The sequence below is a fragment of the Trachurus japonicus genome, chromosome 16 (assembly GCF_045865225.1).
Source record: "Trachurus japonicus isolate A0001 chromosome 16, Traja_1.0".
Classification (NCBI taxonomy): Eukaryota; Metazoa; Chordata; class Actinopteri; order Carangiformes; family Carangidae; genus Trachurus; species Trachurus japonicus.
In genome coordinates, this window is record NC_140922.1 from 8512951 (window position 1) to 8533949 (window position 20999).

General features: G+C 40.6%; 2 protein-coding genes across 2 annotated transcripts in view; both read right to left on the reverse strand.

The window, feature by feature from the left end:
* The window catches only part of LOC146971665 (uncharacterized), a 94277-nt gene that overhangs the window by 66813 nt on the left and 6465 nt on the right, over positions 1 to 20999 (reverse strand). The window contains exons 3-4 of the mRNA XM_085802460.1: positions 9721 to 10021; positions 9297 to 9340 (exon numbers count right to left, since the gene is read on the reverse strand). Of these exons, the coding sequence (XP_085658586.1) occupies positions 9297 to 9340; positions 9721 to 10021 (345 nt within the window). The remainder of the gene's footprint in view (positions 1 to 9296; positions 9341 to 9720; positions 10022 to 20999) is intronic.
* LOC146971667 (uncharacterized) lies at positions 1808 to 7066 on the reverse strand. The gene is made up of 9 exons (XM_085801949.1): positions 6988 to 7066; positions 6664 to 6698; positions 5684 to 5960; positions 5447 to 5490; positions 4776 to 5061; positions 2848 to 2891; positions 2667 to 2740; positions 2194 to 2408; positions 1808 to 2112 (listed from the first exon to the last, which is right to left on the reverse strand). The coding sequence occupies exons 3-9, from the start codon at positions 5949 to 5951 to the stop codon at positions 1808 to 1810; spliced, it is 1236 nt and encodes a 411-aa protein (XP_085658075.1). The 5' UTR covers positions 5952 to 5960; positions 6664 to 6698; positions 6988 to 7066.

Here is a 20999-nt window from a genome sequence, read left to right on the forward strand (position 1 = left end):
GGCCATACTTGCCAACACTCCCGATTTACGCGGGAGACTCACGACTTTTAACCCTATTTCCCGCGATGCTCCCGGTTAGTAATTTCTCCCGCTAATCTCCCGATTTTACAGTGAAGGAAACAAGTGAGATTGTGGGGGATAATTGTATCTGGCAACCCTGGCCTGCCTGCACGTATGAGGCCAGCCGGTGACATGTCAGTGACTGGAGTCAGTGATACCAGTAGCGTTGATACTGCGGTTGCCTGCCGCTGTCGACGTCGGCACGAGCGGACCCGCTGGTCCGAGCGGATGCGGCGGCGCACATTCGTTTTTTTTTTTTTCGTACTCCCCCTCCGTGCATGTCCGCGATGCACCGCTCCACAGACGTGCCCCCCCGCACAGCAGAGGAAACGGGCCCTTGAATGGCTGATCCAGACCCCTAGATTTAAAATACGAGTTTAGTTTTTGCCCACCAGCCACTGCCCCCCACCAGACCAGCTCTGAGTTCATGTTAAGTGTCACTCCAGCCATTCTTGCCTTCAGTCAGTAGCTACTACCTAAATGTGCTTTTTTTCTTTTTTTTTCTTTTTTTTTTTTAGTCTGTTCCCTTTATGTTCTCAGAGTACACTAGAATGCTTCATTTATGTGTTAAAAATTACATTTTTTTGTGGGGGGGAATGTCCCCAGACCCCCCAACAGGGGTCTAGTGACTCAACTTTTTCACCCCTTCTGACTTTACTGACAGATTCTATGCATCTTCAGGTAGGCTTACTGGACAGGGCCACCTTTGGTCAGCCTTCTGGTTTTCATTTCAACAATTACAACTGCTTTTTTTCCCCATTGTCCTGATTGGTAAACAGAATAATTTATTGAATAGGCTATCAAAGAAACAGTTTCAGAACAAGTTTCCTTCAGGTTTAAAATACAAGGCAAGAAATGATGGCAATTTATAGCCACACCTGGCGAATGAACCCTGATACACTGATGAAAAAAAATCTCCCTATTTTTCACAACCCAATGTTGGCAAGTATGATCTGGGCTACATTGTGGTGAAGTTTCAAAACTGTAGGATCTACCGTTGGTTTGGTAGGAATTTTTAAAGTTTTTAAATGTAAAGGGGGGGGGGGGGGTCGGACATTTCTGTAAAGTTTGGTGAGTTTTCGCCCATGGGAAGTAGGATTTCCTTGGAAGAAGAAAGAAAGGAAGAAGAATTCCTAGGAATACAATAGTGTCCTGGCAGCTTAGCTGCCCAGAAGAAGAAGAAGAAGAAGAAGAAGAAGAAGAATTTCTAGGAATAGAATACGGTCCCGGCTGCCCGGACCCTAAAAACCTGACATTTTGAAAAAAAGTCATGTTATGAGAATAAAATTTTAGAAAAAGCCACAATATGTTGAAAACATTTTAACCATGTTTAAATATACTCATGCAGAAGTAATTATGAGGAAAGACGTTGGACAAGCCACATATGAGATGAGAGTCATATTGATTTATGTTATAATTATTTCATAATTGAGGAACTGTTATATTATAATATTCCCAAAGGAACCTGTCTAGTATCATTAAAGGACCTTACAGTGAACTAAACATGTTTAATTCTTTCTATGTAATTTCTAATATCAACATAAACTTTTGAAATTATTCCCAGCGTAACTGCTGAAACATCTCTGTTGTATTTCTATAACAAATTTACATACATCTTACTTTTAATTGATTATAGAGCATCTGTTGTGTTGAATCAATATTATATTATGGTCTGTCAGTCTGTGTGTTTTTCCTTCAAATGTTAAAGACATTGCTGTGTCACACTGGCCCTTTAAGGACTTTGCTGTCATTTGATCTTATAATGTTGTGAATGGGTGACAGTAAAATATTCAGTAACCTTTTGTAGAGCAGGATCTTTTGGGATCACGTAGACATGCAGCTTCAGGACTGGTAACTTGGGTTTATAGTATATTAATACGTGACATCTAGTTTTCACAGGAAGACCGACTTTCACCAGGACGGCTCTTGGAGAGAAAACTGGTTCAGACAACTTGACATGGGACGGTGTGACCTCAGATACTTTTTCCACAACATCTCCACACTCATCTATGTGCAGGACTGCAAAGTTGTCTTTTACTGTTGGGTCGTCATCTGCACAAAACACAAGCACAAGTGAGGAGAAGAAGAGTTGTTGTTCTCTTGTGTAGTGAGAAATGTATAAAGTCCACTGACCTATGCAGATCCAGTGTGGCAGGTAGACTTCATCCAACCTCCCAGCATCGACTGTGATGTTCATCAGAGGTCCTGCAGGCATGTACTGTCTGCTCTCCATCCTCTCCATGTGGTCCTCCCAAGAGTTAAACTGGTACTGGAGGCTGACCTTCTCCTTACAGACCCAGCGTAAAGCAGAGACACTGCACTCAAAGCGTCCTGCCTCAGACTGTAGACTAAATCAGACCAAACAGGTCAGTTTGTGTTTGTGCATAAAACTCTATATTAGAGACACAGTGAGAATAATCTGCCTGGACTTTATTCAGAGTCAAATGTAACATCATCAGTTTACTTGTCATGTTGATTTGCTAGAAGCAGTAACAGCACAGAGAGAGATTCTAGTTTTCCTCCTGTGAAAACATCCCATGAACCAAGCTGAACTTCTTCCTACTGCTCCAGTTGCTGAGCTGCAGTTTTCAACTTGTTGTTTTTACCTGTAAGTTGAAGCCTCATCTGCTTCTGTACTGTTCACCTCAGGTTCAAGTTTAGTCCAGTCGCTGGATTCCTGCTGCAGAGGACAGTCAGAAAAGTCAGCTGTTGTCTAGATAAGAATGAATGAACGAATGGATGAATGAAAATTAATTAATTAATTAATTAATAAAAGAAAGAAAATACCGTAGTGCTTCCACAGCCCTCAACCTCCAAGCTCCTTGAATCTCCTTGTTAAATCACAACAACATTTGAAATGATCAGATGATACATAAAACAATTTGGGTCAGAGTTTAGTTTTCTTCTCACAGATTTTACCTCTGGATCCTGAGCTGGTCTCTGGCAGCATCAGCACCAGATCACTCCTGTTCATTTTCTTTAAAATCTCCCTGGTCACCTCCACAGACCGTTCACCGCACGTCTGCACCATCAGCTCCACTACATCAACTCTTTGTGCCGACGTCATTGGGTTTTTGGGTTTTATTAGAAGATCAATTGTTGTTTCACTCTTCTGCAGGACCGACTTGAATTCTCTGAACTCTTGATAATTTAAATCTTCTAACGTTGCCAGAAGTTTCACCTTCACTGATGTCATGTTTACATCCTGCTGGATTCAAAGTCATCAGGAGACATTTACAGTATGTATCTCATTCAGTGAATATATATATATATATATATATATATATATATATATATATATATATATATATATATATATTGTATGTATTAGTTATTTATAGCAGCCATGATGAGGATGAGTTTCACCCTGTAACTGTTCAGTTAAAGCTGTGTTGTGAGTCTCATGTGACTTTACTCACTTTCTGGAGCGGTGAAGTCAAATGTTTTTCTGAAACATAACATTCAGGATTAATCATCAAAGCAAATCAGATTCATATATTTATATTTTGCTCCTCTTTGAAGAAAATAAAAACAAAGAAAATAAAATTTACCAAAACTCATCATGAGAATTAAAGAGTGAAAAGGTTCAGTCTCTTTGATTAGGTTTTAACTGAAACACATTCACATTTTATTAAAATGATGTGTCCCTGTAATATTAATTATCACATATGTTATTTGTTGTCTGTGTCTCACCTCTGAGTTGTAAGCTGGACTCTGACAGACTCTGCAGCAGATCAGTCCTGTTCATGTCCGTCAACACCTCCCTGATCACCTCCACAGACTGTTGACCAAACCTCTTCACCATCAGATCCACCGTTTCTGCTCTGTCTGCTTCCATCAGTTGACTCTGTGGGATTTGTGGAAGGCTCCTCTGAAAGGACGTGAACTGCAGCAGCAACTTGAATTTATTGAAATCTTTGCCTGTCAAACTTTTCAGTGTTTCCAAAGGAACACGTTTCACAGCATCTTTTGCTGCTTCCTGACAATTTAAAGAGAACATTTTGTGTAAGTTCTTGTCTTTGACATTTACAGATTTCTTATCCATATTTCTTTGTATTTCACTATAGTCAGAGTTTTAATATGGTTGTTCAAAGGTTTGTAAATTATTTTCTGAAAGTTCACTCAGACAGTGATAAACTTGGTGATATCTGTTGTATTGATCATTATTAGCTTCTTTTAGCTCTTTTCTGTATAATCGTAATGTAGTTTTCATTTCTTTGCAATTTATATCAACACAAACCTAATGATCTCATTTATCCTTTTAATTCATGTATTTGAACAATACCTGACATGAATCAATTTGTTTATATTGTTAAAAACGAACAAAGAAAACAAGTTTAAACGCCACATATAACTTGATCTGTATTTTCAAATTTAAAAACGGTTGAAAAAAGTACATGCTGACATTTCCTCGCCTCATCTTCTGCAATAACTTCAGTTCTGTCACAACATCAGTGGTGGTGATGGTGAGAACCATCCAACCTGTCACAGTGTTTAATATGAAGATGGTTTTCAACCTGCATCTACTGAAGGAAAGCTGTGATGAGTAAAGTCAGACTCACTCTTTCAGACACTTCAGTGTGATATTTATCACCAGATAGTTTGTCTGAGGAGAAAAGAAAAGAAACACAGTCTATTCCAAGTTGAAATTGAAACAGTTATTAACTAAACGTATCCATCGTTGGAGTGTGATTTGATTTTAATGTCTGTCTTACCTTCAGATCCTGAGCTGGTCTCTGACAGCCTCTGAACCAGATCAGTTCTCTTTATCTCCATGAAAACCTTCTTGGTCGCCTCCACAGACTGTTGGCTGTAGGTCTCCATTATCACATCCACTACATCTGCCCTGTTGTCTCTGCTGCTCCACATCCATGAGCTGACTGAAGTTCCCCATGGGGAGGGAATCCACTGCAGGACTTGCTTGAATCTCTGAAGCTCCTCGACACTCAAATCCTTCAGGTTTTCCAGAAGCAGATGTTTAACAGCTGCCACTGTAGCCACCTGGAAACATGAATATAATCATAGGACATTTAATCCATTTAGACATTGACAGATGTGTCTCTTTGCATGTCATCTTTGTTTGTGTAGACTATGTAATGCGTATCAGTTATTGATACACAATGGTATTTGTTGTCATATTGATTATGATACTTCACTTTTTTCTCTTTGATTTTTGAGAAACACAAAGTACAAAGCAAAAGAAGTGGTAAACACATCATGATGTTATTGTTGGATTGAATCACAGCTGAAGTTCAGCGAGGTAAATCCAGAGTAAATAATAAGTCTGAGTTGTATCAATAGATAAAATCTTCACTATCATTTTCAACCTGCATCAACTGAATGAAAATATTGTTGTATGAAATCAAACAGATGTGACTTTACTCACTTTCTGGATCAGAGCAGAGCAGCGTTCATCTACAGAGAGTTTCTCTACAGTGAAGAGAAATAAATAGGACACAGACAACTGAATAAAAACACAACGGAGATCAACACTAAATTAATAATTAATTACTTTTTAAGACTTTTGAACCTTGAAATGTGTCTTTTTCTCTACAACTTAGGAAATATGAGAAATTAGTTCTATGACCAATGTTTTGTTTATGTCTCGTCTTTATTGTCTTACTTATTGGTCCTGAGTTTCTCTCAAACAGCCTCTGCACCAGATCAGTCCTCTTCATCTCCTCTAAAAACTTCCCAGTCCTCTTCACAGACTCTTCACCATAAGTCTGCACCATTGAAAACACAGTGTCCTCCAGGTCTGTCTCCCAGAGCAGGGTCCATGGGACGTAAAGAAACCTCTGACGCTTCGGGAGAAACTGATTGAAGCCACTGAGCTCTTCAACACTCAGATCAGACAGTGTCTTCAAAAGCAGATTGATAACAGACACCATTGTTTCTTCCTGGTAAATTCAAGGGAAAAGTGAAAACACTTTATCTCCTGGAAAGGTTATGGATTTTTCTTGTCACATCTCAAAAACCTGTTTATTATGGAAATGTAACTGTGTTGATCACAGTTTAGTTTCTTTGAACAGGTTCATTATTTTTATTTTATTGTCTGCTGAAGATTTCCATCATGCTTACACAAGCTGAAATAAATTGAGCTTCAGTTCTCAGGCAGCGGCGGCGACAACGGCGACGACGACCGGAGGGGAACCGTAAGTTTCGCTTTTACCCACCACGTCTCTCCCTCGACGCAGAGGGGAGGGGGGGCGGTGTTTCGTACCCGTGCAGTGAAGTTACATAGCGCAGTTTCAGCCGACGTGACCCCGCTCAGGCTGCGGCAGCAGCACCATTCATCCTATTAACCATTTTTCTACCATTGCAATGAGTCTGGAAACATTATTTTAAGGCCGAAAAACTCTGCAATGTTACTTTAATAAGTCAATCATATTCTTTTTTTAAATTACTCTATTAAGCCGAAGGTTATAAAACATTAGAAAATGACACAAAGACTCTGTCACTGTTAGAATAAAATTTACAGAGACTAGACACTCATAAGAAGCTATAACTATCAAAATAATTGAATATAGATTCAATAGAATACATTTTCCACCAATCAATTCATTGTTCCAGTTTTAGATCATTTAATGTGATTTAACTCACTTTCTGGACCAGAGCAGAGCAGCGTTCATCTTTCTCTGAGGAAAAAGGAAACATGACAAGATTCAGGAATGATTGATTTCACTGTTTGATATCAACAGAAAATCTATTCAATACCAACACCATCAAAACACTGGTTTTCACCTGATCAACACTGGATGTCAACATGACGACATTTGCTGTTAAACTCTGTGTTAAAGGTTCATACTCTGAGATGTGAATGACAGTAACTGTAGGACTCTGAGGGACAGATTCAGTTCACCTTCTTTCAACATAATTCAGCTCAACTAATGACATCTATGACTTCATTTTTATGAAGGTACCTACCTCCCTCTGTTGTTTTCACACCAGATACTTCAGCTGGTGATCCAGAAGTTGCAACACATTTAACACTGATGGTAATCACATGATAAACACTGTCTTCACCTTGTCCTGTGTAAATCAATATAAAAAGACTCTAATATTTCATGGCAGAGACCGCTGTGATTTGACATGTGCGTTTGTTTTCAGCAAAGCCTTTTTATAATCAATAGGTGGATCAGTGGATTATCTTACGCATGTTACTTATGCATGTATTTGTGTAGTCTTATCTGTCATAAACAAGAGATTACGGTTTACGTGTGTAACAGGGTTAATATAATTACACAAAATTGTATGTTTTTTTAATCTTTATCTAGTTTTTTTATTCACTTATCTACTGTTTTGTTACCTGACATGTCTTCCTTCTCGGGCTGTGTTCTTTTTTTGGGGGGGCTCTCTGCCCCTGCGTTTCTCCTTGGGCGACCCCACATCAAGATATAAAATGGCGATGTTCCGTTGGTTTTTTCCTCTTTCTTCCTGTCACTTTATGGAGAGGTGAGCTTTTCTTTCTGCCCTGTGTCCGTTGGTGTTTATATTTGGCCTCCTTTTTATATTTTTACAGTTTTTTTTATTATATTCCTTCTATGTTTTTCTTTCTAGGGGTTGGGGAGAAGTCCGGGATCCGGAAGTTTATTGTTTATTGTTTTTAATTCGTCCCGTCAGAATAAAAGACATCTGTCAAGGAGCACTGCTGTGGTGGTTCACTGAGCTCAATCACAACACAAAGCAGAGCAAACATCCACACCGGTTACACGTGGTGCGCTTTTCTTTTTTGACACCGGGTCCGAGGCTCTGATCATGCAGGTTTGGTTTTCAGCAGCGGTGTGGAAGGCAGAGAGCCTCCACTCTCCCTGTAACAAGCTACAAGTTATTTATCTAACATCACTGTGAAATGATGTAGGTAAATATCCTGCATAGTTCTTCTCTGTGCTACTCTGATCAGAGCGGCATCCCTAGCAATAGTGAGTTACACTTCGCAACGGTCTGGCAACCGACTGCAGGAATTATTTTTCTGTTGTTGTTGTTGCCTGTCTTGATCAATAGATGGTGGTATTTTGGTAATTCTCCATATTCAACCTTTAATTATAACAACCCCAGCAGTTCCCTCAGAGAGAAAGCACTTGGTGACTGAGAGGAGGAAAAACTCTTTCCAGAACTAGACTCAAGTTGAAAGAGAGAAGAAGATAGAGTCAGAGAGAGAGAGACCAGGCATCCAAGGTACAGGACTACATGGTGTTGTTCAAGGGGGCAGTTGTCGGTCTGAGAAGTGAAGCTCACTTCCGCGTTCAGAAAACTGCAATCCCCTCGGCTTCCTCTGGGGGCTGGTGTCAGAAGGGAGCATTCTCCATAGACCCCCATGTTAAAATCGCCAACTTTACATCCTCAGTAAACATGTTAAAAGCCTGGTGTCAGAACGTTTTTTGGTCTCAATCAATAGTTTCTACCCCCGCACACACTCTGAGGGGGGTGAATTTTTTTTAAACTCTACAGTTTTACTATTATTAGGTTTAAAATTCTGGCCAATTAGGGCGCAGAAACGTTGAGTGACAGGTCCGAGCAGCTCCGTGGACAGCTGCTTCGAGGCCAGTGGGCGGGTTCTCGGCCGGCCAATCCAACATGGCGCTGTTCAGGCCGCCATATTTGAGTCACAAAAACGACTCCCCAAAGCCAATGGGTGACGTTACAGATGCTACGTCCATATTTTTTACAGTCTATGGTGTTGTTGTATTGCTTTAAACTAGAAGATGGATTTCATAATTTGTAGCACAGTTAAAAAGATTTTCCAGCCCTGTATATTTATTTATTACAACATTAATGTGACAGTTATTTTCTTTATCTCACCTCTGAATCCTGAGCTGATCTCTGACAGCCTCTGGTCCACATCAGTCCTGTTCATGTCCATTAAAACCTCCCTGGTCACGTCCACAGACTGAAGGCCACACATCTCCACCATCACTTCTAACAGCTGGTCTGCACTGTGTCCCACCAGTCGTCTCCATGAGATGTACGGAAAACCTTTGTGGAAGCAAGTGAGCTGCAGGAACCACTTGAATCTCTGCAGATCCTCATCACTCAAACCAAACAGTGTTTCAAAAATCACCTCTTTAACAGCTGCCACTGTTGCCACCTGAAATAAACGAGTATATTGTTAAAGCGAACATGTCGTTTTCTGAAACTAATTTAATAATTCATCATCAGTTATGTTGATCTTAAACCTTCATCTTACTGAGTAAAATCTGTGCAGCACATGAATAGACAAATGTGACATTGCTCACTTTGTGGATCAGTGCAGACAGATGTTCATCCACTGGGTGTTTTTCTGAAGAGAAATGAAGGAAATAAAAATAAGTGATCGACATCCATCAATATTGTTTCTTCTGTAATACAAATGCTGTTATTGTTACAGTATCTTCTCTCCCACAATATAGTATTTTCCAATGGTAAAAAACAAATCCACAATAAGTCTTGATTTCTCCATATTATAAACTTTATCATTTTCATTAAAACCTCTTGTCTCGCCAAAGAAAAAAAATGCCTGAGTCTTGTGCCGTCTCGCGTGGACCACGCGTGAAGTCCGCAATTTTGAACCAGTAACATCTGTATAATGTAAGAAGAAGCAGACAAAACCTGGTTACGGATCCGTTTTTATAAATTGTTACTGTACATATCATGATACATGTTTTGTTTTCATTGTCTTACTTGTGGTTCCTGAGTTTCTGTCAAACAGCCTCTGCGCCAGATCAGTCCTCTTCATCTTCTTTAAAATCCCCTCAGTCGTCTCCACAGACTCTTCACCATAAGTCTGCACCATTAAAAACACAGTGTCCTCTAGGTCTGTCTCCCTGAGCAGGGTCCACATGGGGTCTGAATGACGCCTCTGATGACACCTCTGATAGTGAATTTCACTACTTAGGACATGATTAAAGTCCCTGAGCTCTCTGTCACTCAAATCAGCCAGTGTTTGTAAAAGCAGCTCCATATCAGACACCATCGTCTCTACCTGGTAAAAACAAAGGAAAGATTCATGAGGCAAAGGTGAAATTTTCAGTGGTTCAAGATTTTTTCTGTCCACATCTCCTCAATGCATGTGTGTTTAATATGTGGATGTTGTAAGATTACAACATCCATCCACTTTGTACAAGCTCATTGTTTCATTACATGGCTGTCACTGTGTCTAAGTGTCAGCTGTCAGCTCCAAGTAAATCTTCTCTGTTGGACTTGATGATAAAGTGTCTGTGTTTTAAATATTGTATGTAATTTGAAAAGCAAATCAAGAAAAAATAAATACACATGATCAATTTATTGATGCCTTATGTAAATAAATATTAATAGCTGCAGTGTGTACAGTCAGGTTGATGTGTCATTACTCACTGTTACATGGCAGACAGAGGAAGTGCATTTGTTACTGTAATCCTTGGATGCTGACTCCTCTGGCCAACCAAGAAAAAGCTGGAGTATACTTTACATTTTTCTCAAATAGTTATTTCTGTGTTTAGACACATTAGTTAGTTCAATCAGACAACTCTACATTGAGTTGAATATTTTTATTGAGCATAAACATGTTGTATAACTGAAGCAGAGCATAGATCACTTTAGCATGGCTGAAGCAAGTTTGGCGTCAGGCTCTGTCTCATTTCTTCATTCACTGAAATGATCTGCTTGACAGACATTACAGGGAATGAATAACAGACCCCCACAGGGGCTCAAAGAAACAGAGCCCACAGGTGGAGGCTGGGGAGGTGGAGGGGTTGAGAAACGTCATGGGCAGCCAGAGCAGCAGCAAAGAGCAGCAGCAGCAGAGGAAGGAATGATCAGGTGAGTGGGGTTTAAATATCCTGTCTTAATTAGATTAGGAGAGCAATTAACTGATCAGCTCATGAGGATTGGAGCAGTTTGAGTTGTCTCTTTGAACTAGCTCCATAGCTCCTTTATTGATCGGTGCTCATAGACATAGTATATACTGACTAGATGCTGCCTTCTGCTTCTCAGCGAACGTCAATAGCGCCACCTTCTTGATACGGGGTTTCTGACCATAGACGTATATACGTCTGACAAGCAGTCAGACCCGGTCAGACCCTTGTAGAACAGATTTCAATTTATGCATGTGGGTGTGTGCCTGAATTTGTTGTTGTTGTATCATAAATATATGTCTGACATTCATAATAAACCAAACGGCTTGAAAATCGATTGAATATTTGGTGAGTTATGGCGATTTTAATGGTTGATAGACGTCTGCCTCTGTTGACTAGTGCAGTAAGTAGACAAGGCTTACCCCATACTAAGTTGGCGGCCGCGTTGACGCATTCCACTCAATAGAGCTGCCTGGGAACGCGGCATCTAGTCAGTATATACGTATATCTATGATCAGTGCCCACTGTGTACTTTGTAAAGTCACTTTGCAGAGAAGATTTTTCGGTAGCACTACATAATACGGCCCGCGACTTACAGCGTACCTACCGCTCTCTTGCCGCGTAGGTTGCCGCTTATTTCACACAAGTACTGAGTAACTGCAGCTCACTTTCCCCCCTGTTTCCCCCGTGCATTTACAGTGTAACTAGGCTGCGTCTTAGCGCGTAACTTACATCCTGCTTCACACCAACTTCCACAGAAGTACAGGGTAACTCTCGCTGTTTTACAGTTTAACTAGGCTGCGTCTTGGCACGTAACTCCTGTCCTACTTTACACCAAATTACACAGTAACTCTCGCTCACTCCGCCACTAATTACCCCGCATTTTACAGTATAACTAGGCTGTGTCTTAGAGCGTAACTCCCGTACAATTACGTCCTACTTTCCCCGGACTTACAGTGTAACTCCTGCCAGGTACATTAGAAATTAAATAGTCTACTGTACAATATGAGCACAGTTGCAATCCATGTTTTCCAAAAGTGTCAGCAGCGACATTTCACCTCTATTTCAGAGATTTATTATTCATTATTTAATTGTATGGTTTGGAATAGGTGAGAAATGGGTATAGAGTGTGGACATTTTCCAATACAGTAACAGGCTGGCTGGTAGCAAACTTACCTCTCTAAAATGCACATCTATGAAAGTCTAGTTCTGTCATCCAAGGGCAAAACACAAACTATACAGTAATACATCCACAATAATGAGTCATTCGGAGAGTTAGAAAATGTTTTTATTATTTATTAACCAGAAAACACATGACACATCCACATCCATGATCATTCATAAACTTTAAGTACAGTAAGTACCCTACTGTAAGTGAGCACTGTTACCCCTCCTTAGTCTGCACCTACACAGTAGCTGTCATGCACCTACACACTACTTGTCTTAGAGTTACCCAGTAAGTAGAGGGTAACGGGCTGTATTATAAAGTAATGGCTGTTACTCCCTCCTTAGTCTGCACCTATACAGTAGCTGTCATGCACCTACACACTACTTGTCTTAGAGTTACCCAGTAAGTAGAGGGTAACGGGCTGTATTATAAAGTAATGGCTGTTACTCCCTCCTTACGCTGCACCTATACAGTAGCTGTCATGCACCTACACACTACTTGTCTTAGAGTTACCCAGTAAGTAGAGGGTAACGGGCTGTATTATAAAGTAATGGCTGTTACTCCCTCCTTACGCTGCACCTATACAGTAGCTGTCATGCACCTACACACTACTTGTCTTAGAGTTACCCAGTAAGTAGAGGGTAACGGGCTGTATTATAAAGTAATGGCTGTTACTCCCTCCTTACGCTGCACCTACACAGTAGCTGTCATGCACCTACACACTACTTGTCTTAGAGTTACCCAGTAAGTAGAGGGTAACGGGCTGTATTATAAAGTAATGGCTGTTACTCCCTCCTTAGTCTGCACCTATACAGTAGCTGTCATGCACCTACACACTACTTGTCTTAGAGTTACCCAGTAAGTAGAGGGTAACGGGCTGTATTATAAAGTAATGGCTGTTACTCCTTCCTTACGCTGCACCTATACAGTAGCTGTCATGCACCTACACACTACTTGTCTTAGAGTTACCCAGTAAGTAGAGGGTAACGGGCTGTATTATAAAGTAATGGCTGTTACTCCCTCCTTACGCTGCACCTATACAGTAGCTGTCATGCACCTACACACTACTTGTCTTAGAGTTACCCAGTAAGTAGAGGGTAACGGGCTGTATTATAAAGTAATGGCTGTTACTCCCTCCTTAGGCTGCACCTACACAGTAGCTGTCATGCACCTACACTGTACTTGTCTTAGAGTTACCCAGTAACTAGAGGGTAACGGGCTGTATTATAAAGTATTCTTTGTTATTCCCTCCTTAGAGTGCAAATACACTGTAATTGTCCTGCAACTACAATGTAGTTGTCCTGGAGTTACCCAGTAACTACAAGGTAGCGGGCTGTATTATAAAGTATTCTTTGTTATTCCCTCCTTAGTGTGCAAATACACTGTAATTGTCCTGCAACTACACTGTAGTTGTCCTGGAGTTACCCAGTACCTTCTACTACAGCTGTAACTACTGTCTAAGTAGAACCAGTAAGTTAGAACACAGTTTGTTTCACGAGATAACATCATCTGAAAGTACAGTAATACAAAGACAAAACTAACTGAAGTGTCCCTGACATCATAAAATAACAGATTTCTACTGGCTTTTGTTATTTACATTAAAGTTCAGTTTTGTTCCTTCTGTTATAAACTGTTTCATTTAGTTTTGATCCATCTGTCTGGTCCTTCTAGGTCTAAAATAGTCAGTCAAGTCAGTTTCATTTGACAAAATGTACTTTCTAAGTTAGAAGAGTCAAGTTGAAATGATCGTTGTGATACTACTATCACACCGGAGTGTGACACTCAGTAATGGAGAATGGATGGGCTCCTCCATAAAAGGTGATCTTGATCTTGATCCAGCTCCTTGGGTCAAGGCAGAGATCAGGGTCATGGGTGGCGTGCCATCTCCCTCGTCAGGTACCATTTTCATGGCATCTCAAAAACCTCACCTGTGTAGAAACATAATTATATATTGTATCATCAACTTCATCACATAAATGCATCACTGTAAAACAAAGTGAGAAAATTAATAACTTTGAACGGTACAGTTTTTCTCATCATGGAATACTTAATCCCGGTTTTACCTTTCACATCATAAATCATTAGCCTTTTAAACCATAACTTGTGATTTTTAAGCATATTAATCAATTACAAATTATACATATTTTTTTCTTTAACTATTGAGTAAATATTTTAACCATTTAAAAATCTTCAATTTTACAAAATCAATGCTATGACCATACTGTTTCACAACTGTAGGCTGCACCAGTACATTATTGTTACTCTTGACTGTATTCATCATACCAGTCATTACCAACAGTAACGTTAGCTAATGGAGCTAATGTGTACAGTACTAACACAAATACAGTTCCCGGTTAGCGTGGTTCAGGGGAAAACACACACTATTATCTTTAGCACAAGCTAACATTGCTAGCTGCGTTAGCATAGCTACTTAACTCACCAAGAGGTTGATAACGCGGTCAAACTGCCGTCGCACAGGTCCTCGGTTCATCCCTCTCGTCTCCCGGGGTGTTTGCTCTGTGTTTATATCAACATATCACATCGTAGACATTGCATCATTTCCCTCATTTCTCCACTTCGTCTCCTCCTGTCGTCCCTGGCTGTGTCAACAAGCTCCGTCCTCGCTGTGAGGTGGGACTTTCTACCTTCTCAACAGGCAACCAATGACAAGTGAGCTGCTTCTGGTCTGACCAATGACAGATTGTCAAATCTGAGAGACTGTGATAGTCAAATAGGATGAAATAAGTTGTCAATCACAGTCACTCACCTTTGACAATCTGTCATTGGTCAGACCAGAAGCTGCTCACTTGCCATTGGTTGCCTGTTGAGAAGGTAGAAAGTCCCACCTCACAGCGAGGACGGAGCTTGTTGACACCGCCGCAGGGACGACAGGAGGAGACGAAGTGGAGAAATGAGGGAAATTATGCAATGTCTACGATGTGATATGTTGATTTAAACACAGAGCAAACACCCCGGGAGACGAGAGGGATGAACCGAGGACCTGTGCGACGGCAGTTTGACCGCGTTATCAACCTCTTGGTGAGTTAAGTAGCTATGCTAACGCAGCTAGCAATGTTAGCTTGTGCTAAAGATAATAGTGTGTGTTTTCCCCTGAACCACGCTAACCGGGAACTGTATTTGTGTTAGTACTGTCCACATTAGCTCCATTAGCTAACGTTACTGTTGGTAATGACTGGTATGATGAATACAGTCAAGAGTAACAATAATGTACTGGTGCAGCCTACAGTTGTGAAACAGTATGGTCATAGCATTGATTTTGTAAAATTGAAGATTTTTAAATGGTTAAAATATTTACTCAATAGTTAAAGAAAAAAATATGTATAATTTGTAATTGATTAATATGCTTAAAAATCACAAGTTATGGTTTAAAAGGCTAATGATTTATGATGTGAAAGGTAAAACCGGGATTAAGTAGGCCTATTCCATGATGAGAAAAACTGTACCGTTCAAAGTTATTAATTTTCTCACTTTGTTTTACAGTGATGCATTTATGTGATGAAGTTGATGATACAATATATAATTATGTTTCTACACAGGTGAGGTTTTTGAGATGCCATGAAAATGGTACCTGACGAGGGAGATGGCACGCCACCCATGACCCTGATCTCTGCCTTGACCCAAGGAGCTGGATCAAGATCAAGATCACCTTTTATGGAGGAGCCCATCCATTCTCCATTACTGAGTGTCACACTCCGGTGTGATAGTAGTATCACAACGATCATTTCAACTTGACTCTTCTAACTTAGAAAGTACATTTTGTCAAATGAAACTGACTTGACTGACTATTTTAGACCTAGAAGGACCAGACAGATGGATCAAAACTAAATGAAACAGTTTATAACAGAAGGAACAAAACTGAACTTTAATGTAAATAACAAAAGCCAGTAGAAATCTGTTATTTTATGATGTCAGGGACACTTCAGTTAGTTTTGTCTTTGTATTACTGTACTTTCAGATGATGTTATCTCGTGAAACAAACTGTGTTCTAACTTACTGGTTCTACTTAGACAGTAGTTACAGCTGTAGTAGAAGGTACTGGGTAACTCCAGGACAACTACAGTGTAGTTGCAGGACAATTACAGTGTATTTGCACACTAAGGAGGGAATAACAAAGAATACTTTATAATACAGCCCGCTACCTTGTAGTTACTGGGTAACTCCAGGACAACTACATTGTAGTTGCAGGACAATTACAGTGTATTTGCACTCTAAGGAGGGAATAACAAAGAATACTTTATAATACAGCCCGTTACCCTCTAGTTACTGGGTAACTCTAAGACAAGTACAGTGTAGGTGCATGACAGCTACTGTGTAGGTGCAGCCTAAGGAGGGAGTAACAGCCATTACTTTATAATACAGCCCGTTACCCTCTACTTACTGGGTAACTCTAAGACAAGTAGTGTGTAGGTGCATGACAGCTACTGTATAGGTGCAGCGTAAGGAGGGAGTAACAGCCATTACTTTATAATACAGCCCGTTTTTAAAACTATTATAAGCTCTGTCCAAACAGATCTGCAGCAAATAATAAATTGCTCACTTCAATCAGGCACGTTTCCTAAACCCCTGAAAGTAGCTGCCATCAAGCCGCTCTTAAAAAAGAGAACATTGGATACTACCATTTTAACCAATTACAGACCCATCTCAAATCTTCCCTTTATAGCCAAGATCGTTGAGAAAGTGGTTTTTAATCAACTCAGCAACTTCGTAAACTCCAGTGGACTCTTTGACAAATTTCAATCAGGCTTCCGACCTCACCACAGTACAGAAACAGCTCTTATTAGAGTGTTAAATGACATAAGGTTGAACACTGACTCAGGCAAGGTGTCAGTTCTGGTCATGTTGGATCTCAGTGCTGCGTTTGACACTGTGGATCACAGTATACTGCTGGACAGGTTGGAAACCTGGGCAGGACTCAGCGGGACAGTCCTAAAATGGTTCAGGTCCTACTTAGAGGAACGGAGTTATTTTGTGACCATTGGTAGTTATCAATCCGATCGAGTGGCTATGACGTGTGGAGTTCCTCAGGGGTCAGTCCTTGGACCCCTTCTGTTTAACATGTATATGCTGCCTTTGGGTCAAATTCTACAGAACTCTAATGTCAACTATCATAGTTATGCAGATGACACACAGATATATCTTGCACTGTCTCCAGATGACTGCAGTCCAATAGAGTCATTATGTCACTGTTTAGAGCAAGTCAAAAATTGGATGAGCCAAAATTTCCTTCAGTTAAATCAAGAAAAAACTGAGGTCATTGTTTTTGGAAATAAAGAGAAGAGGGTTGCTGTCAGTAAACACCTTGAGTCACTGTCTTTAGAAACTAAAGACCAAGTCCGAAACCTTGGCGTGCTGATAGACTCAGATCTGACCTTCAACAGCCATATCAAATCAGTTACCAAATCAGCCTTTTATCAACTGAAGAACATATCCAGAATTAAGGGTTTTATGTCCCAAACTGATCAGGAGAAGCTGATTCATGCTTTTATCTCCAGTAGACTTGACTACTGTAACGGTCTTCTGACTGGTCTCCCCCAAAAAAGTATCAAACAGCTGCAGCTCATTCAGAACGCTGCAGCTCGAGTTTTAACCAGAACAAAGAGATCAGATCACATCACCCCGGTTCTTAAGACCTTACACTGGCTCCCAGTCAGCTACAGAATAGATTTTAAAGTTCTGCTCCTGCAGTGGCGGCTGGTCAATAGAGGGCGCTCGGGCGCCGCCCCCCCTGATGAAAAGCGATTTTTAATTATTATAATTTTTTCCAAAATAATAATTTAAAATTAATATTTTTTTCTTATTGTACCTGTGAATGTGATAGGAATTCTTAAAATCGAGCTGTATATAAAATAAAACCATTATTTAGAGGCTAATTTGCCTACAGGTTCATTTACTGTCTCTGTTATATCTATCGCTCTGTGTCTGGGGCGCTGGAGAAGTCGCCCGAGCAGTGTACCGGCTCAGCCAATCAGTGACTGTTGCTAAGTAAAAAATATACGGAGCAACAGGTAATTTAGCCAATCAGCGTCGTCGGATTTTATGCCTTTGGGGCGCAGAAAATATCGCCCCAAACCAAACATTTTGGTCTCCCGTGGCAACCAGAAATCGAGGGGAAATGAACCGAGGAGCTGTCCTCGGTAGCAGGATGGCTACGCAGTTTTCATCAGTTTCAAATTCTGTTTCCCGTATAATTTACTTTTTTTTTTTAAAACAGTGAGGACAGATACCACACGGACTGTTACTGGAGTTAGAGACCTATTTATGAACGGATTACAAAACATGAACTCTCAAGGGACACATGAACGGTGCTGTCAGCTAACGTTAGCCAAGCTAGGCAGAAGTCAGGACTAGCAGCAGAGCTTCACAGCTGGATGAAAAACACAGTTTCACGGTGAGAAAATACAACGAACAGGTGGATAAAACTCTGTGGGCCGGTGGCGGGAGGCTGTTATGATGTGACAGGAGGCCGCGTAGTGTGTGAGAGGAGCACCGGAGGACCGGAGCACCGTTAACCGGCACGTCAGAGACTGCTCTCTCTTGATGCTCGGAGCGAACTTTTGGACTACATGCTGTTAGTTCGTCCGCGGTGCGTTCACAGCTCGTCCGAGAGCGTTTTTATTAGTTCATCCAGCTTCTGGGACACTGGACTGGACACTGTTATTCCTGAGTGACACCAGGGGAAACTACTCACCCAGGCTGTGACAGGACGTCTGTGATGCGGAGCATCAGGCTGCAGCGCTGTTCAATATGTTTACAGCTGTGACCAGTACGTTCACAGTTAGACTCATCATCAAACCTGATAATGCAGCAGTTAAGTTAACATCTCACATCAGCAAGGTCAGACCAAACTTAATCACGTTATGTTCCTCCTATAGTGTTCCTGTCACACTTTGTCTATAGTTAACATTAATCACTGCTGTAGGTTACATCATACACATGCCTTTTAATAACCATATTTTTGTATTAAGAGTATTTGCTAATATATTTCACGTCCACTGTGTGCCACCAGTGAAAGACTACTGTTTGTTCATTGTCATTATCTGTCAAACTGCTGATTTATGAAGGCAAATAAATAATTAATGTTTATCCCTAAAAATGGGTTTGGGGTTCTTTTATCAAGATGGTCACCAAAAACTTCAGGGACAAACAGCCCCACCTAGAATATTTTTCACCAGCCGCCACTGTGCTCCTGGTTTACAAATCACTGAATGGTTTAGGTCCAGAATACATGAAAGACATGTTAGTAGAGTATAAACCCAGTAGAGCTCTGAGATCTACTGACTCAGGTCAGATAGTGGAGCTCAGAGTTTAGACCAGACATGATGAAGCAGCATTTAGCTGCTATGCTGCTCACAAGTGGAACAAACTACCAGCAGAACTGAGATCAGCCCCAACTGTGAGCACTTTTAAATCCAGGTTAAAAACATTTCTCTTTTCATGTGCTTATAGCTGAGAACTTTAAACTTATCTATTTTTTTTTCTTTTACTTTTATTTGCTCTTGCTTTTAACTCTGTTTTTAGTGTTTTGTTTGTTTTTATTCTGTCTTATGCTTCTTTTTTTAATGTTTTGTCTTTATGTAAAGCACATTGAGTTGCCTTGGTATGAAATGCGCTATATAAATAAAGATGCCTTGCCTTGCCTTGCCTTGCCGTTACCCTCTACTTACTGGGTAACTCTAAGACAAGTAGTGTGTAGGTGCATGACAGCTACTGTATAGGTGCAGCGTAAGGAAGGAGTAACAGCCATTACTTTATAATACAGCCCGTTACCCTCTACTTACTGGGTAACTCTAAGACAAGTAGTGTGTAGGTGCATGACAGCTACTGTATAGGTGCAGACTAAGGAGGGAGTAACAGCCATTACTTTATAATACAGCCCGTTACCCTCTACTTACTGGGTAACTCTAAGACAAGTAGTGTGTAGGTGCATGACAGCTACTGTGTAGGTGCAGCGTAAGGAGGGAGTAACAGCCATTACTTTATAATACAGCCCGTTACCCTCTACTTACTGGGTAACTCTAAGACAAGTAGTGTGTAGGTGCATGACAGCTACTGTATAGGTGCAGCGTAAGGAGGGAGTAACAGCCATTACTTTATAATACAGCCCGTTACCCTCTACTTACTGGGTAACTCTAAGACAAGTAGTGTGTAGGTGCATGACAGCTACTGTATAGGTGCAGCGTAAGGAGGGAGTAACAGCCATTACTTTATAATACAGCCCGTTACCCTCTACTTACTGGGTAACTCTAAGACAAGTAGTGTGTAGGTGCATGACAGCTACTGTGTAGGTGCAGACTAAGGAGGGAGTAACAGCCATTACTTTATAATACAGCCCGTTACCCTCTACTTACTGGGTAACTCTAAGACAAGTAGTGTGTAGGTGCATGACAGCTACTGTGTAGGTGCAGACTAAGGAGGGGTAACAGTGCTCACTTACAGTAGGGTACTTACTGTACTTAAAGTTTATGAATGATCATGGATGTGGATGTGTCATGTGTTTTCTGGTTAATAAATAATAAAAACATTTTCTAACTCTCCGAATGACTCATTATTGTGGATGTATTACTGTATAGTTTGTGTTTTGCCCTTGGATGACAGAACTAGACTTTCATAGATGTGCATTTTAGAGAGGTAAGTTTGCTACCAGCCAGCCTGTTACTGTATTGGAAAATGTCCACACTCTATACCCATTTCTCACCTATTCCAAACCATACAATTAAATAATGAATAATAAATCTCTGAAATAGAGGTGAAATGTCGCTGCTGACACTTTTGGAAAACATGGATTGCAACTGTGCTCATATTGTACAGTAGACTATTTAATTTCTAATGTACCTGGCAGGAGTTACACTGTAAGTCCGGGGAAAGTAGGACGTAATTGTACGGGAGTTACGCTCTAAGACACAGCCTAGTTATACTGTAAAATGCGGGGTAATTAGTGG

Coding starts and splice junctions, on each gene's coding strand:
- LOC146971667 (XM_085801949.1), bottom strand. CDS start 5,951: ATGGTGTCTGTTATCAATCTGCTTTTGAAGACACTGTCTGATCTGAGT. Junction 5,062..5,446: donor GCTCTGCTCTGATCCAGAAA/GTGAGTAAAGTC, acceptor TCATGTTTCCAG/GTGGCTACAGTGGCAGCTGT. Junction 2,113..2,193: donor GCCACACTGGATCTGCATAG/GTCAGTGGACTT, acceptor TGTTTTGTGCAG/ATGACGACCCAACAGTAAAA.